Source organism: Cydia fagiglandana, chromosome 21, assembly GCF_963556715.1.
Source record: "Cydia fagiglandana chromosome 21, ilCydFagi1.1, whole genome shotgun sequence".
Classification (NCBI taxonomy): domain Eukaryota; kingdom Metazoa; phylum Arthropoda; class Insecta; order Lepidoptera; family Tortricidae; genus Cydia; species Cydia fagiglandana.
The window spans coordinates 5,722,600-5,741,042 of NC_085952.1; the positions used below are offsets into that span (position 1 = coordinate 5,722,600).

General features: G+C 35.8%; 7 protein-coding genes across 7 annotated transcripts in view; 3 read left to right on the top strand and 4 right to left on the bottom strand.

The window, feature by feature from the left end:
- Nucleotides 1-18,443, bottom strand: part of LOC134675243 (transmembrane protein 216-like) — a 489,019-nt gene that overhangs the window by 63,756 nt on the left and 406,820 nt on the right. The window lies entirely within an intron of this gene.
- Nucleotides 3,777-5,359, top strand: LOC134675123 (zinc finger protein 714-like). The gene has a single exon (XM_063533281.1). The coding sequence runs from the start codon at nt 3,890-3,892 to the stop codon at nt 5,324-5,326; it is 1,437 nt and encodes a 478-aa protein (XP_063389351.1). The 5' UTR covers nt 3,777-3,889; the 3' UTR covers nt 5,327-5,359.
- LOC134675124 (zinc finger protein 674-like) lies at nt 5,449-7,162 on the bottom strand. The gene has a single exon (XM_063533282.1). It carries the CDS (start codon nt 7,037-7,039, stop codon nt 5,933-5,935), a length of 1,107 nt encoding a protein of 368 aa, XP_063389352.1. The 5' UTR covers nt 7,040-7,162; the 3' UTR covers nt 5,449-5,932.
- LOC134675009 (zinc finger protein 43-like) lies at nt 7,715-9,085 on the bottom strand. Its single transcript, XM_063533157.1, has one exon. It carries the CDS (start codon nt 8,940-8,942, stop codon nt 7,824-7,826), a length of 1,119 nt encoding a protein of 372 aa, XP_063389227.1. The 5' UTR covers nt 8,943-9,085; the 3' UTR covers nt 7,715-7,823.
- LOC134675311 (gastrula zinc finger protein XlCGF17.1-like) lies at nt 9,475-10,903 on the top strand. The gene has a single exon (XM_063533517.1). It carries the CDS (start codon nt 9,649-9,651, stop codon nt 10,768-10,770), a length of 1,122 nt encoding a protein of 373 aa, XP_063389587.1. The 5' UTR covers nt 9,475-9,648; the 3' UTR covers nt 10,771-10,903.
- On the bottom strand, nt 10,993-13,721 carry LOC134675313 (uncharacterized). The gene is made up of 2 exons (XM_063533518.1): nt 13,368-13,721; nt 10,993-13,156 (listed from the first exon to the last, which is right to left on the bottom strand). Exons 1-2 carry the CDS (start codon nt 13,606-13,608, stop codon nt 12,963-12,965), a joined length of 435 nt encoding a protein of 144 aa, XP_063389588.1. The 5' UTR covers nt 13,609-13,721; the 3' UTR covers nt 10,993-12,962.
- The window catches only part of LOC134675271 (equilibrative nucleoside transporter 1), a 50,130-nt gene continuing 48,526 nt past the window's right edge, over nt 16,840-18,443 (top strand). The window contains exon 1 of the mRNA XM_063533491.1: nt 16,840-16,952. Within this exon, the coding sequence (XP_063389561.1) occupies nt 16,862-16,952 (91 nt within the window). The 5' untranslated portion in view covers nt 16,840-16,861. The remainder of the gene's footprint in view (nt 16,953-18,443) is intronic.

Below are 18,443 nucleotides of genomic sequence, written 5' to 3' on the forward strand. Positions count from 1 at the left end.
TTGCTAACTACAGGCCAATCTCAGTTTTGTCATCATTGTCAAAAATCCTTGAAAAAGCTCTAAATAACCGACTTGTCAAATACTTGGAACACCACAAAACTTTAGCAAATTGTCAATTTGGATTCAGGCCAGGCAAGAGCACGGAAGACGCCGTCAGTGCTTTGACAGATCACGTTACTACCCTACTAGATGCAAAAAAAAAATGCCTGGGCGTTTTCCTTGATCTTGCCAAGGCATTTGACACTGTCTCGATTCCACAGCTTATCCGCAAGCTGGAGTGTATTGGCATAAGGGAAAGGGCTCACATGATTTTCAGTGACTTCCTGGTCAATCGTACACAACAAGTTAAAATAGGAAACACTGTTAGTAAGGATGCCCCTGTCATTTATGGTGTGCCCCAGGGCAGTATACTGGGACCCAGTTTGTTTCTGATTTACATAAATGACCTGTGTCAATTATCGCTTACAAAAGGTAAAATCTTCACTTATGCTGATGACACCTCTATAATTTTCCATGGAGATACATGGGAGGAAGTGTATAGTAATGCTGAGATAGGACTCCATAAAATCAGTAGCTGGTTACAAAGAAATCTACTTACCCTAAACTTAAGTAAGACCACATATTTACAATTTTCTTTAAATAAATCATTTATGCAAAATAGAGAACTTAAGGTTCACACATGTAGTTTTCAGACAGGAACTGATTGTACTTGTACTGTCATTGCTAAATCTGATTGCATTAAGTATCTAGGAGTACTGCTTGATGATAGACTGAGTTGGCAGCCACATTTAGAACTAACCTCAACACGAATAAGAAAACTAGTTTATATTTTTAAGAAATTAAGATCTGTATCTGAACTAGATTTATTAAAAACTGTGTATGTTGCTTTGGCGCAGCCAGTCATTGGTTATTGCAATGTTGTATGGGGTGGCGCTTGTAAAACCCATATGATAAAATTAGAAAGAGCTCAGAGATCCCTGTTGAAGGTCATGACATGTAGACCATATAGATATCCAACGACTCTATTATATAAACAATGTCAATTGCTATCTGTCAGACAACTATATTTATTACTGTTAACGTTAAAACAGCATAAGCTTACCCCCTATGATCAAAATAAAATTACAAGTAAGCGAACAATGACAAATGTATGTGCACCATATAAATGCAGACTGGCTACTGCCAGACGGCAACAGGGTTTTATGAGCATATTTATATATAATAAAATGAACAAAACTCTAAATATCTATCCCCTAACTAAATATGAGTGTAAGAGAAAACTTAAGTCTTGGTTGCTGTCATTAGATTATGATCAAACTGAAAGCATCCTACATTAATATACTCATACACACACACACACACACACACACACACACACACACACACACACACACACACACACACACACACACACACACACACACACACACACACACACACACACACACAATAAATAAATAAATATATATATATATTGTGTGTGTGTAATTAATTGCTATGTAAAATATAATGTAATTGCTATGTAATCTTACTAGAATGGCATTGTTTTCTGGTATCAAAACAAGCCTATAAATAAATATAATTAATTTCTTTAAATATAAAATTAAAAACAAAATTTAGTAGTTATAGACGGTCAAGCAAATCTTGTCAGTAGAAAAAGGCGCGAAATTCAAATTTTCTATGAGACGATCTCCCTTCGCGCCTACATATTTCAAATTTGCCGCCTTTTTCTACTGACAAGATCTGCTTGACGCAGTTAATAAGATTTGATAATCTTCATACTGTTTCTATTGTCTGGGAGAGGACACTGACTTCTGTAACACAGGTCTTTACCTAGCTCAGAAGTCAGGGACTTCAACACGCCTGTAACTTGTTTTTGTCAATAAAAATATTTTTTATTTTTTATTTTTATTTTTTTTAATATGAAGTTGGGTGAATCATCGCTTGACAGGAAAAGTGGTGGACCGTTTACGTCCAGAACTTAAAGCGGCGGTGACTTACAGGGAACTCAAAAAGTGTAATGCGGTAGAGATTGACGATTTTGAAAGTGGTGGTGGCGTAAATGCTGCGTCTACCTTGGACAGCTGGAAGAAAAAACCTCTCTCTTTTATGAGAGCTCAACCGGCTCCACTCGGCTCTCTGCAACATGCCATGAGTGGGCATTTAGATTCTTCAGACATATTATGCGGTCTCCAACGCATGATGTGTAGTATCACATAATTTTAGGTCCAATGAATGAGGAACGTGCTTGGGATGGGGCATGTATGAGAAGGACATAATATTACAATGATAAGAAATGGGGGAACAAAACAGAAGTAGAAAAATGTTTGAAGAGGTCAGCAATGAGTCTTTAGAGCAAAAATCTCGCCTCTACGAAGTCAGAAGTCTCAGCCATTAAGTCCATCGAGTACGATGAATGAATGCTATAACATGCGATGTCATATAAGATCACATCTTGACCACGTCATGTGACGGAGATGCTTATGCATCCGAATTGTATAGCATTTGTTGTCACATAGCGTATAAAAAATATACTTCATATTGACGCGGATTGCATAGCATCCGCCTTGCATAGCATTACGCGTCATATACAAACCTAAAAAGCGTCCGCGAACGTGTTAAGATGCCGAGTAGGTACAACAGATATTGGGTCAACAAATCTTAAGTAGCTAACACACTACCGCACCGCACCAAGGTCATTGTGGGACGCACCCATAAGTAAAAGGGAGAAAGCGATATCCCTTTCTCCCTCTTACTTATGGGTGCGTCCCACAATGACCTTGGTGCGGTGCGATAGTGTGTTAGCTACTTTAAAGTTATTTCATTATTATTTATTGCATACATGTATGTATAGGCAGGGGTGCGAAGCTCCTGACTTCGGCCTAACTCGGCTCCGCTCGGCTCAGCATTGCTCCGAGCAATTTTTAGGGTTGGCACCACTTGACTTCCTTTTGCGTGCACGACCACAGATAAGATAATCACTTAAATTTTGACAACCCTAAATAGCCGAAAGGGATAGTGCCATATATTAGAAAGGGATAGTATGATTCGACCCTGAACCGCTGTCAAACTTCGGTTTTGTAGGAAGCTTCCTTTCTGTACGGTAGTACTATTATTTATTCTGTGGTATAGGTCTTCAAGTAATAATCTTTTCATTTATGTATAGTAACAAACGGGCGTACTGGACCGCCAGCATCTTTTTCAGTCTGACTTATAATCCCGAAAATCTAAATTGCGTTATTTGCCTGATGGAGAGGCACATAAGAGTTAGACCAAGCTAAGTTGGCAGTAATTGTGATAGCCTGTCTAGACTTGGTCTAGACTGTGCAAGTGTTATTTTAAACGTCAAAGTATTATGAAATTATGACGTTTAAATAACAGGGCTGTCAAAATCGCTGCCAATTTAGCTTGGTCTAACTTTCATTGAATTTTATGCTTCGCGGTAGGCCGGTAGGCCCTCTGGTTTTGGACCGGACTAAGGTTGCGGTTCGGTACGCCCGTCTGTTACAGCGTTAAAAGCCATAACAGACTACCGCACCGCCCGCGACCATGGTGCGGTCAAAATAACCCTTTCCCACTCTAACTTATAGCCGCCTATTACACTATCGATACGAGCGCCACACCGCACCAATCGATTTCAACAAACAAAACGTTGAACTAACAGAAATTTCATAAAAAAAAGTGAAGCGTTTTTCAATGTACCCAGAACAATCCCAACGTTCAGTTGCATCTGTCAAAATTGAATTGTCATTTGTTTGTCACATTTCCCCCCGTCTCGGAAGCTTGCATTTCGTCTAAAAGATAATTTATGAAGCCGGTTAATTATTTATGGAAAGTTATATTACTACTAAATCAAAGTGTCCCATAACAAGTGCTTAAAGTTCTAACCATGAAACCCAACGAAAGCCTTCAAAACAGCGAATATGTCGAGTGCAATCAAACTAAACAAACTGAGAATAATGAGCGCTTTGTTTTGAACAATAAATGCAGAGTATGCCTAGATGCAGCTGATATACCTATATTCGGTGACGAACTCACGCCGGACATCTCTAACGACATTGAAACCTTTGGAAGTATTGAGATACGACGTGACGATAGTCTTCCTAAATACATTTGCGAGTCTTGCGAAAAGTTGCTGCAGGCAGCCGTATTTTTCAGAAAGACAGCACAACAAAGTGATTTGCAACTTAAAAGCCAGCAATATCAACAAGATTACAGTACTACACATAATAATTTAGATACTGTTAAATCTGAAGGGTTAATAGACATTGAAGAGAGCAAAGTGGATATAGAGATTGAAAACTCTTCAAATAATATTGAAGAAGACATTGTTGTTACACCTTCTTACATCTTTGAGGATTTAGCTGCAATAGGCGCTTTTAATGATTCATTTAATGCTGATGAAAACAATGTCAACCAAGACCAGCCAATTGATGATGTCAATATGTCTTTAGATCAAAAATATACTTGTAAAACTTGTGATATTCCTTTCAAGACAGCTAAAGGGTATTCTAAACATAAAAAATCGGCAGAACATAAAAAAGCCAGAAATTCCAAAAAGATTAAATGTGAAGTCTGTTTCAAAAACGTTAGCAGAGCATATTACAGCCGTCATGTTGAAGCTCACTCGGCTGACGGTAAGGATGACAAGCTAACTTGTCCTATTTGTAATAAGACATACAACAAAACATACTTCAACTATCATATAACGAACACACATAATAAAGATAAGAAGGAATCTGAGCGAATTCAGTGTTCCGTCTGCAATAAGTCTTATGAAAAGCATTATTACAAATTCCATTTGGCTATTCACAATAATGACTCGTCAAAATATGTTTGCGATGCATGCGGCAAATCTTTCATTCAGCCGAGTGCATTCAAACGCCATAGTTTGATTCATGGCAACGAATTAGCATTTAAATGTTCACTTTGCCCATACAAAGGGCGGCATCCTGGATTACTGAAGACACACATGCAAACGCATACAAGGGATTATCAGCATCGCTGCATGGAGTGCCCCGCACGCTTTTTAACGAAGAGTAACCTTAACAAACATGTGCAAAGACACAAAGGCCCTGTAGATTTCAAATGTGAGACTTGCAAGAAAGGTTTTTATTCTAAGCCGGAACTTGAAAGGCATTATACGGCAGATCATTTGGGAGTGAAGAACCACGTCTGCAATATTTGTGGAAAAGCTTTTGGTTACAGGAATGCTATGATGAGCCATCAGCTGAGGGTCCATAAAAGAGAAAAACTGACAAATGGAAAAGGAAGACTGCCTTTGTATTTAAAAGCTGATAGGAAGAATGTTGAAGAATGTAATTAAAAGTTGTAATAAATAAAATTAATTTTATACAAATGTTAGTCTTTTATTGTGTCCTTCAGTGAAAGGTTTTATTTTAATTTTTAATAAATAAATAATAAGTCTTTAGGAATTGTTTTACCACACCCTTTAATTTTTTTTATAACATACAGTTCAATACACTGTTAATTTAAAATGAACTATACAAGTAGGTATAAAAATTGTGATCTGAAAACTACAGAGATCGTAGGATAAACAACAGAACAGGTTTACATTTTTTTCTGTCACCTGTCTTTGATATGCTTGGTTGGTGGTGCCATACCAATATTACCAATACTAATGTTTATGAAGCTCTGTTAATACAAAACTTTGTGTCTTAACTTTTTATGTCTGATGGCATAAAATTGTGCTATAATTGCTGTATACAGCAGAAAAATGCCACACTGTTTTGTCGCCTAATTAGTGTTTAGTTTTAAGTTTATAAAATACATATGTATGTTAGTCTGTAAGGTATTTGTAATATAGGCCTTGTTGCCACATTTAAATTTCTAAATAAATAAATAAATAATAGATATCCATGGTTTTTCTAATACCAACCACATTCAGCTATTGCTCAAACAAGCTACATATTTACATGATTTCATCTTGCTGCTTCTTAAACTCCGCTTCCAAATATGATGGAGTCCTCCCATTTACCTTTTTCTCCCTTTTATGCACATCCAGTTGATGACGCATCATTGCTTTCCGATAACCGAATGCCTTCCCGCACAAATTACATATGTGATTCTTTATTCCTAGGTGTTCAGCCTCATAATGCCTTTCAAGTATTAGTTTAGAATGGAAAGCTCGATGACAAGTGTCACATTTGAACATCGGTTCCTTATGTTTGAACATATGCTTATTCAAGTTGCTTTTTGTCAGAAATCTAGCGGGGCATTCTGAACACATGTATCTGTAATCTCCAGTGTGTGTACGCATGTGTGTGTTTAGTAGGCCTGAGTTCCGTCCTCTATACGGACACATTGTACATTTGTACGGGAAATCTGTGCTATGAGTGAAATAGTGATTCTTGTATGCACAGCGCTGACGAAACGATTTACCGCAGACATCACACATGTATTTGACTATAGTAGCGTCGTGGAGCGCAAAATGTTCCTTATAGTAAGCCTTTGTTATTATTTTACTGCATATTCGGCATTGTACTTTTGTTTTCTTTCGTTTACTAGGATCGTTTGAATTATCAGGACTATCTATAAGAGAAAAGAAATTTGTAAGTATTGAAGGGCGGATATGTCTAGGTTTCTCTTCTTTGGTTTCCTGAGGGTCCCCGTCTTGCGTATCATGATGAAATTCTTGTTTGACATGACGTTTTCTCAGTAGTTGATGGGACTGCTTTGCTGATTTTCTAAATAAGATAGCGGCTTCCAATAAAGTGTGGCATGCGTCGCATAAATATTTAGGATAATCGTCCTCTTCTTTAACATCGATGTCACCAAAAACACGGATAGCTACAGATATGTCTGAATGCGATTCGTCACCGAAAATAGGTCGAGTACCTACTTCTTTCAAGCACACACGGCAAGTTTTAGTGGCGAGGATATTCCTTGAGTGTCCTGCTGAATTATTAGTGGTAGAAGTACCCGAAGTTGAGCTCTCTCCGACACCATCAAGGTTGCGCTTTAGTCTTTCGTAAGTGGCTTTTTGGAAGAGCTTCACCAAGTAGTAAGTCGAGACCATGGTCAATAATTTACAAGGTATGTCTAATAGTCATGAAGATATAATGTTATTGCATTTGTAACTAGTTCTATAACAAATAATACAAATAAAATTTACATCGATTTTTGTATACACGGATATGACAAGTAGGTATCTACACAACATGTCAATTGACATCCGTTCAGAACTTCAGATATATTCCTCGAAGGAATTTGTTTATTTTGCTAAATAATCGATAAAAAATATAGAGTATCGTCGACACTAACTGACAAGTACTCAAGCATATATAAAAACTTATTCCTAAGTTATTTTTTGTTCCACTATTGCTTTTCAGTAGCAGCATAACCGCAAAATTTTATAGATATATTTTTTTTACCGAACGCGTTCGTGATTGTCAAAAGCTCATTGACCTCATGTCATTTACTATACTGAGGGCCTACCATAATACTACTCTTTGGGAATACCCCCGGGAAATCGAAATTTCGTTATGCGCCTTTCGTATGCAAATAGACTACACCAGCCAACAAACTGAGTGGTTCGCGGTGAGCCCTTCGTACTACATGGTATGGTCGTGACTTGGTGTGCAACTGTGCACTTGGGCGATAAACAGTATAAACATCAGGATAGATGAACTAAAATATTTGCCTTCATAATTAACAAGAATACACATGTTAGGATAGACAGAAACAACATATAAAAGATAATATGCAAATTTATTTATTACATACAGTTAATTTTAGTATTATAAAATTTAAGATTTATTTATTATTACAATCACAAACAAGTCTATTATTAAAGATTTTCTTTACATATTAGGTTGATTATCATTATGTTGCTGCTGCTTATTTTCAGCTAAATAAGATGGCATTCTCCCAAACATAGACTTCTCCCTCTTATGGACATGCCGTTGATGCTTCATCATGGCGTTGCGGTAACCGAAAGCCTTTCCACAAACGTTACACACATGGTTACGTATACCCAAGTGATCTGCCTCGTAATGCCTTTGTAAAAATAGCTTGGAGTGGAAAGCTCTTTTACAAGAATCACATTTAAACTGAGGCTCTTTATGTTTCAATGTGTGTGTGTTTAGATTACTTTTAAAAAGGAATCTTGCTGGGCATTCTGTACACATGTATCGGTAGTCTCCAGAGTGTGTTCGCATATGAGTTTTCAGTAGTTCCTTGTAGCGGCCCCGGTAAGGGCAAATGGGGCATTTGTGAGGGAAATCATTCCTGTGACGTAAGCTATGGTTGTGGTAGGCACATCTTAAGCGGAAGGATTTCCCGCAGACCTCACAGACCCATTGATGGGGATTCGGGTCATGCATTGTGAGATGTTCTCTGTAGTATGATCTGTTTACAATTTTTCCACATATCCGGCAAGTGACTTTAGGTGAAAGTTTTACTTTTTCCTCATTCTTTTCTGGTTTGGCTGGAACATTGATAGCTGGCTCCTCAGTTGGCCAGGTGTCTCCATCAGCATCTAGCTGATCTGTTGTTTCACCATCATCATCAGGCTTACTATCATCATTAAAGTTCTGACTCAGACCTGAACTCTCGCAATTAGCTTCATCTTTAAAGTATTGATATTGTTTTAAAGCTGCCTCAGTTTGCTGCGCTTTCTTTTTGAACAAAATAGCCGTTTTAACAAACATGTAACATTTCGTGCATAAGCTTTGAGGATAGTCATCGTTTTCTTCAATAATAATTCCAATCCAACTTTTGAATACCTCTAATATATCTGACGAATTATAGTTATCATATATAGAGACACTGCTAGGTTTTAAGCACACTCTGCAACAATTTTGAACATCATCTGTTGTTTTTAAGGACACGAAGTTTTTTAGTAAATATTGATAGTATTCATCAATGGCGAGATTATCGGCCTTCTTAGATAATTTCGAGATGTAATAGGCGGTTACCATTATTCCCTGATCTCTTTGTATTTACAATTAATAGAAGTGATATCTTCGAAGCTACGAATAATTTAGGCTGGTTTAATGAATTTTATTTATTTATTCACAATGATGCACTAGCTAGGATTGCAAATATTGCAAAATGCAAAGAAGACAAGACAAGACATTGCTTTTTTTTACAACGATTGTTTGTAATACAGATTAAACAGAAAATTCCGGTGACAATAGGCCTTATATGCACGAGCGCTTTTACAACGTGCGTTAAAAAAGCGTTTCATGACACAAATGGATACATGTGTATTTATTAATGATTGCCGGCACTCCGTTTTCACATAGAAAAATAGTCTTCAATCATTAAAAAATGTAGGTGAAAAGGATTATTCTATCCTCACATAGAATATTTGAATTTTGCGCTTTTTCTACTGACAAAGTTGTTCGACAGACTATAGTTCGCTACGAAGTCTCCGAGCTAGAAAATACATCTGTAATATGTCGTGAATGACAGCTGACAGATTACTCAGATTGGGTACAAAGAGAATATAATCAGTATTATCAGTAATCACTACGTTGGGTATTGTATTGATTTCTGGGTTTGTGATCTGGCGGTATTAAAATAAAATGAATGAATATTGACATAGGCTATAACATTAAATTAGCGTAAAACATAAAAATTGTAAATTATTGGATAATTCGACGCTTAATCACAGCTCTTATAATGGCAGCTACTTATTATATGTTAAAGTTACTCAGAAAGAAACGTATAGCTCGTAAACTTCGTAATCTTACAAATGGAAACCTAAATAATGCACAAATAATTACAAACCACACTTCAGATGATACTTTCATGTGCAGGGTATGTTTAAAGAAAGGCAGGATACCAATATTTGGCGATGAAAGTTTTAGAGATATTTCCGAAGATATATGTTTATTTGGTGACATTGTAATCAATAAGGAAGATAATCATCCTCAGCACTTGTGTGATGCTTGTAACGCCTTGCTTGATGCTGCCATCCTTTTTCGGAGAACTGCAAAAGAAAGTGAAACATTCCTTATAAAAAGTTTAGAAAAAAACTCAGAAGCACCTTCTGATATTGATGATAATGATCATGAGACAAATACAGATGAAATTACTCATAATGATCAGTACGAATCTCAATTGCAATGTGTAAAATCCTATAACTGTAAGCTATGTAAGAAGAGTTTCAGAACAAATGAAGAATATGCAAGACACAGAAGTTCCAGGGAGCATAAGAATGTAAGGATACAATGTTCTATTTGTAATCGTTTGCTAACAACTCAGTTGTATAAGAAACATTTAGCCAGGCATCAAACTGCATCACACTTGATATGTGAAGTTTGCGGCAAGCTGTATAGAAAAGACAATTTAATTAGACACCTACAGTTGCACAGCTTTGACTTACCGTTCCAATGCCAGGTGTGTCCATACAGAGGCAGATTTATTGAGTCACTCAGGATACACATGAGAACACACACTGGAGACAAACCATTTTCTTGTGACAAGTGCCAGCTTAGGTTCTTGACTCGCAGTAACCTTAACAGACATCTACTAACACATAGGAAAGAAAGGCCTTTCAAATGTACTGAATGTGGAAGGGGTTTTTACACTAAGTGTGATATGGATGTACATTTTAAATCAGATCATGAAGGGATTAAGGATTTTGGGTGCAGAATGTGTGGAAGCAAGTATGGCACAAGAAAAGCATTGATGAGACACGAATTAAGGGTTCATAAAAGGGATAAGATGGCTAAAGGAAGAGTGCCATTATATTTACAGAGTGAATACAGAAAACGAACCGATGAGCGCATGCAAGTTTGAAACTGAATGAACATGGAAAAATTATAATAATTTCAGCGTACACACTAAATGATTAGGTAGACATTATGGAGATTTTTTTATGGAGACCAAGCATCTTAATGATAATCCATATTTCCCACAATCATGATTGATTTTGTTAGAACCCTTCCTTTACTAGGTATCTTTATACCATTGTATAAATATTATTATTTACAAGGGGTTTATTCAATAAAATGAATAAACTTTCAGTATATTTTTATTTTTCACACTGCATGATTATATATTATAGTTTTAATTGTAGAAGTATGTAAATATTTTGCGCTACTTTATTTAAAATACATAATTTATCTCACATCAATGGTTGTAAAAATATCATAAATACATCATTGAATACACCAGAAAAATGTAATACTGGAACTAAACACAACCAGATGTATTTATATAATAAATAGGTATCTATATTCATTTCAGATTTGATACAATATAAGTGCTAGGTGACTAGATTATATAAATACACACAATTTCTTAAGTACATAAGATCTATAAGTAGATGGCAATTTTGATAAATCTTTGGTTCAATAAAAATCTAATACACAATGGAAGGTTTGATAAATAACACTCCTTGCATAGGTGTATAATTTCTACCAAAAGGCCACAATATCACTTCCGTTACTTTTGGGCTGGATCACAGAAGGCCTAAGCTGCATATTCAGGCTATGCATCATTTATTATTTGGACTAGAGACCAGTGGCAGAGCCACAATATAACTTTAAACCCACCAGCTCCCTGATTTAAGACTGAATGTATCTTATTCTACAAGTCTCCAAAGATTATAATAAGCCAATATTTGTGGTTTTCCATCGCAGAAGGGCATTACTTCCTAAGGTCCTTTTTATTTGAAATTCTGATACAAAGGTCCTTATTGTACATGAAGCATAAGGACCCTTCTCTGATGGAAAGTCACATTTGATGTGGCTTGCCTAACGGTATATTTGACAATCTACAGACCTCAGTCCAGCCCTGTATACATTTACCTATCTCTGGGTTAAATAAAATACCCATCTAAACCTCCAATAAAATAGGGATTGGCGACATCTAGTGGCACAAAGTTAACATTACTCATTAAAACATGAAGATAGAGCATAAAAAGGTAGGTAACACTCTGAGGAACTAACAGTAAAAACTCCTATAAATATATTTTTTACATCAAATGCATAATATTAAAATAGCACACCATTAAAACACACTATGTGATTTTTAGAGAGATATTGGCAAGAGGAAGAAACTACTTTATCTACATATATTAATGTAGAAACTCGCGATAAAAGTAGAATCTCCTATTTCTTTCATCTTCATCATGCGTAAGTAGGTACATAAAAAGTTATGTGAACTGAAATACAAATTTTTTTTTAAATATAATTGGCGAACCTCCCACTTGCGGCCCGCGAACCACCCTGGCTATTTTGTATGTAATATTGACAAATGACAATGTCTGATAAAGTCATAAATATTAACAAAGTGTGGCCCGCGACCACTTCGTTGACTGCTATGTGGCCCTTGGCTGCTAAAAGGTTGCCGACCGCTGCACTAAACCATTAAAAGATTTCATAAATATTTTTAGAGATATAGATTCTTATGAAAACATACTTAAATATTAATTTAACATAACAATAATATTCCAAAAATTTTGGTAAAAATGTTAGGTGCAAATATTATGGAAGTTCTTTCTCAGCTTTGTGTCAAATATACCTACTTCCATGTTTTTGCACTTCCCTTTGTATTTAGACTACACAGGTAAAAAAACAGTCTACAGAAAAGACAATTTATAGTCAAGTTATAACAAATATTTCGATGGTCATATAAATTACTCATAAAAACTCTTCTTAAGTACTGCTGATAGAACTAGACACTTTCCATACAATTGGTTTTAGTGTTGTTTAGTATGTAAAATATATCCAATTTGTTTTAAATTACAATACCTGTGTACTGTGATATCCTCCTAAGCCCCAGCCACACAAATGAAAAATGCAAAATTTGTCACAGTAATTTGAACCTACAATGTAGAAAATAGAGTTAATTTTGCGTTGTTCAAAAACTGAATGATACAAAGCAAAAGCAACTCTGTTCCAATTGAATATGATTTAAATTTCATTGAACTGAATAAGTACTATAGGTAGGACCTTGGGCCAAGAGGGTATGGTTTGATCAGTTACTCAGTCGTAAGAGGGGCCCCGACACATGGTGACTATAAACATACATGCAAACACAAACTCGGCTAACTGCAATAGCAGCATCAAGGTACACCATATATACTCAATCCGAAGTACTACTTGTTGCCAATGTAGAAGAAATAGCACCCCACCAATAGAAGGTAGAGTGAGGAACACTGAAAACATCACTGGAGGATCTGTAGAAAGAAAATTTATTCTTTTATATCTGTTTAATTGCATTATACAGATATTTTCTTCAAGATTTGAGCAATGGAAAGCAAATTGGTTTCAGGTATTTACTGGATGAAAGAAAGAGTTAAATATTAGTAATTACTCAGGTATAAATGAATTTTATTGCAGATGTGAAGGCGATCCATCGATACAAGATATTTTGTATTAATAGCTTACCTTTCTCGCTAAGGCTACCCTTCCTTCCGAGAAACAATCTGGCTGCTTCCACGATAAATAATCCAATGAGCACACCATAATCTCTTCCAATCAATATATATCCTTCTTCAACAATTTTATAATTTCCACTAATAAGGAAAGACTTCAGTACGAGAGCGCCGAGTTCACATGTTGAGAAGAGCCCAAAATAAAATGAATTTATATACAAAAGAATCTCGTATGCTAAACTAGGATTAACCATAGTGTATTGATGTTATTTTGTTTCAAATAACACTTGCTGTTTAGTTTACACCAAGTAAATCCACTTTTATTTTTATTCACTGCAAAAAAATACGTTTTTTTATAGTATTTAATTTTAAAAATAGAATACGGAAACTGCAAGAAATTATTGTTACGATTGCTAGTGTAGAAAAAAAAATGTTAATGGGTTGACAAATAAAAGTGATAAGAATTTAGTTTTTACTGTTTTATATAAAGTAAATTAAAATCCAAAACATATCAAATAAAAGATGTAACCATTAGCGCTTCACGAATATTTGAACTAAAATGTTTTAAAAATCATTAGGACTTCAATACTTCAACACAGGAAGGCTGGCAACCCGAATTTAAGTGCAATGAACGAGGCGGGCCGATGCGGTCGTGTTGCACTGCACGTGTCTTTATAGTACTTTAGATTTATAATATTTTTGAGTATGGACTGTTAACTTTTATAAATAATTTGACTTATTATTTGTGACGGAAAATTTGAACGAGTAGTGTACCTTGACTATGATCTGGTAAGTACGGGAAATTGTCTTCTACATTTTTGTATATTGAAACGACCACGCGCCAAATGCCCGCCGAGCACGTTTATTTGCTCGAGATGCATTGCAGTGGATTTTTATATTTGTTTTGTGAATTATAAAGTCAAAGTTTGAACCCTTTTACGAGTAGAAAGCTCTTTATTAGAAAAAAAAGTGACCGTTTAAAGCGGTGGTTAGGCCAGTATGTAAATGTGGTTTTACTTGGTTAGGTTCCGGATGAAATCTTGGGGTCACTTCTCCGTCGGTCTTATCATAATTGGAGTTGATTTCGGAATGTAACCATCGACCCGTATCATTAGTTAACTATTCGAAGTGAAGGGCCGTTGATAGCTGGTCAGTGACCCGCAACGAAAGTTTACTTTTTCTTATTTACCAAAAACGTTATTAGAAATCGGAAGTCAACCTTAACTAGTTTTTTCTTTCTTTCTTATTGTAGTATTGTGTATTTTTAATGTAAGTAGTTTTTTAAGTACTTTTATTGCATTCCAAGACAGACCAAATAGGTATAACTACAATTGAAATTGGTTAGGCAACTTAGGCCAGTAACTACGAGTATACCTACACAATGAATAAGTGAAATTAAAACTCTATTGAATTTAAATTTCATTTCAAAACATTCTTCCCATTTATTTAAAAAAGTCCTTAATTTAACTTTCCAACATTCTTTTATTTAACAAAACTATACATTCCTTTTTTAAAACTATAATTGATTTCTTGGTTCAACATTGTTATTGTTAAGTGACTGGCTTTTGTTTTTTATTCAAACCCAGAGTCAATGAGTCATTGAATGAGTAGTATGCATTTTTAGCTCCCTCTGTTGTGAATACAATTGACACTGTTTTGTAATAAGAGTAGGTACCTACCCATTAGGAGGTACCGTCAGAAGCAGAAGTAGCTAAGCAGCTGAGGTGTTCAAAATGACCTGCACACACTTATGTAGTCTCTAAAATTACCCTGTAGCTTTATCATATCATACCGATCGAGGCTTCATCATTAGGATTTTTTGCTAGATAAAATAATGCCAGAAATAAAAGGAAGACCATAATTTTTAACATTTGATGTGAAATTAAGCGAAATAATAAAAAAGTGCGACTTTGTATTCAACAGAAGGACTAATTTTGAGCATTTGATCATTTTAATTGATTAACTTTGAATTAAAAATGTTAAAATTCATGGTCTTCCTTTTATTTCTGACACTGTTATTTGCCTTTCGATCAGTAAAGTAAAGCTACAGGGTAATTTTTATTTTCTTGTGTAGCGGGTGCGATTCCCGGTTCAACCGTGTAATTATTTAAAAATCTATGAATGCAGTTTAAATTGTTTTTTTAAATTAAAATAATGTCTTCTTTCAGTAAAATATCCTTTCTACGATATTTAAGGTACTTTCCCTTGATGTCCCAGTCTTGGGACACCCTGTATACATACAATATGTACAAAACTTTGTGCAGTCAACTAATGACACCATTCTGCATATGCATATTGTTTACAATGCAAAACATACTGAATTCTGCTGATTATCTATTCCAACAGATCACACGTTGTAATAGGTACCTATTATACAAGGTATTGTTTATCTTGGTTTACAATATCACAAACCTTGACATATTCTGTATGTTACATACAAACATGTAGAAGATGTCTTGCTTACTATGTAATTATGTATCTATAAAATATAAATGTTTACTGATGATAAGTCAAGTAGGTACTTAACTTATCTGTAAGTACATAGGTATGTTTTAAACCACTTATTGTTACAATTTAAATAATTTTTACGTTGTTACCAGAAAAACTACTGTATCTATTTCCATCCGACTATGATTTCATTTAGGTACTTACTTATAATTAGCCAGATTATCTAAAATTCTTTTTAGCCTTTATAAGGTAGAGGGTATTTATTTTGAACCTTGTTTCAAAGTGATAGGGTTCTATTTTGCATAAGTATAAAAGAATCGAAATTTTTGTGATGTAATTAATGGATGACCCCTAGTACTTACTCATCTTGTCATCAGATGAATTTAAATTGAAGGCACCCAATCAAAGCTACCTTGACATTCAGACGAAGTGGTGACCTTTTTAATACCTTATTGAAATTTGTTTGTTATGGTCTGTGCGGAAAGAGAAGAGTCGTGAAACGTATGGGGCCCAATTCATTCATGACTTCTCTTTCCGAACAGACTACCCGACCGTTGAAAACCGACTTAGACGCAAGAACCCGATATGTTTGATGTCGATGTCAGTCCAAATTTTAAAAGCGTCAACACACTGCCGAGCCGAATGCCAACCCTGGTGTGGTTCGATCAGAAAGCTGTCCATTGGTTACGGGTATTATTGACAATGACCAGTATTGCAACTTGATTGAAAATTATTTTATATTTATTATCAGGCCACGGAGACAAGTCATTGTTATGTAACCAAGTCAAGTGACTAGAGCAACACTATTGTTCTCTATGTAAAACATAATTGTACGGAATAGAGATAAGATAAAATAATGCGCATAGGTATTTAGATAATATGCACAGTAGCATGCGTATTACGTCAGGTCGTTAAAAATAAAAATATAGTCAGCAGTAGAAGCGGTTACAAAAATTCTCAGAAATTATGTCACTTATAAACTCACATTGTTTCAGATAACCTCGCTTATCAAGATCATTAGACTACTGATGTGCGTGTTATGATATTGGAATAGCGGCAATGGAGATGTCGTACCAAGGAGGGGCGGAGGCCGAGAGCCTTTTGCGACCAGATCAGAGGAATGCCGTCGTCATGCCTGCAGGGGCGAGAGGTGAGGCTATCATTCATTTCAGAATAAGGGCTGATTTAGACGGCGCGCGAACTTGCATGCTTTTTTAGTTACGCATGCGAGTTTCATTACATTGCAGATTTTGATCGGTCGGTTGAATTCCAGGACGTAACCAACAGTCCGCAATGTAACTGAAATCGCATACGAGTTCCTGCGTCGTCTAAAACAGCCTTTCAGCATGAAAATCGGGTCCTATATTCTGTATCTTTAGGTATTTAAATAAAAGTAAACAAATACAAAATCGCCGGGATCAGTCACTGAACGACTTGACTTTAACCTAAGTACATTATTTGATCATGTAATGTTTTCATCTACCCTCAACTGGCTTAAGGAGCCATTTGAGGGTAGATTTTGTTTACTTTTATGTAAATACTTAAAGAGACAGACATAGCCTATTCACTTTTTCTATTTCATTTTTTGTCTACATTCGTTAGTGTTTTACATTGGTTTTGGTGTTTTATTTGATAGTTTACAGATATCAAATATGAGTAATTATACAAATTTTAGACCACGATATTTAGCATTATTGCAGCGCGCTGATTTTTAACCCACCAGTCCTATCACGAACTGTGCACAATTACAATACATTACTCTTTATTGCACACACCACATTAATACTCGTAAATTTAATTATGGAATTAAAAGATCGAATTTCGTCCTGTCCGCCTATTTTGAAATGACTGGCATTTTTTGGACCACCCAATCATCAGAGAAGCTAGCGTACAGTAACGCAACACTTTTTTTTTTTTTCACGACTCTCGATTTAGTGCTTAACGCAGCACTACGAGAGAGTAAAATACCAAAATCTGGGTCACTTTCAGGTAAATCTGTATCTCAGCTCAAAGTGACCCAAATTGCGGCAATGTCGAGCCAGACTTCTAGAATGTTGGTAAATTCTTCGTTAAATCGCTGGTTGGCTCATTTCATATAATTTACGACGACATCACGATTCAGAGGGCCTACTGCGAACCACTTTCGAAGTGATGCCTCTCTGTCGCACTTACGTACGAATTTACAAGTGCGACATAGAGGCAACACGTCGCACGTGGTTCATGGTAGCAGCTCTGGACTATATCTCTGGTACAAAACAAGGTGCGTGGCGGAAATTATTGTGGGAACGATCAAACGACAAATGAACAATCTCTCGAAATCTACTGAAAGATACCCACATTACAGTTCAATACACAGGATTACACAGCAAAAAAGCCCACAATGATTAACGAGGTCAATAATTGTAAATTACAAGATACGACAGGAGTGCTTATGACACCGGCCTATCTCGTAGTTCAAGGTCCCGTGGGTCTAGAGTTATCATATGAAAAAACCGGGCAAGTGCGAGTCGGACTCGCGCACGAAGGGTTCCGTACCATAATGCAAAAAAAATGAAAAAAAAAGCAAAAAAAAAACGGTCACCCATCCAAGTACTTATCACTCCCGACGTTGCTTAACTTTCGTCAAAAATCACGTTTGTTG

Bases quoted from the DNA above. Each gene is read 5' to 3' on its own strand.
- LOC134675123 (XM_063533281.1), top strand. From the start codon at position 3,890: ATGAAACCCAACGAAAGCCTTCAAAACAGCGAATATGTCGAGTGCAAT.
- LOC134675311 (XM_063533517.1), top strand. From the start codon at position 9,649: ATGGCAGCTACTTATTATATGTTAAAGTTACTCAGAAAGAAACGTATA.
- LOC134675009 (XM_063533157.1), bottom strand. From the start codon at position 8,942: ATGGTAACCGCCTATTACATCTCGAAATTATCTAAGAAGGCCGATAAT.
- LOC134675124 (XM_063533282.1), bottom strand. From the start codon at position 7,039: ATGGTCTCGACTTACTACTTGGTGAAGCTCTTCCAAAAAGCCACTTAC.
- LOC134675313 (XM_063533518.1), bottom strand. From the start codon at position 13,608: ATGGTTAATCCTAGTTTAGCATACGAGATTCTTTTGTATATAAATTCA. The intron at 13,157-13,367 runs GTAAGCTATTAA...TTCTTTCTACAG, and splicing joins GGGTAGCCTTAGCGAGAAAG to ATCCTCCAGTGATGTTTTCA.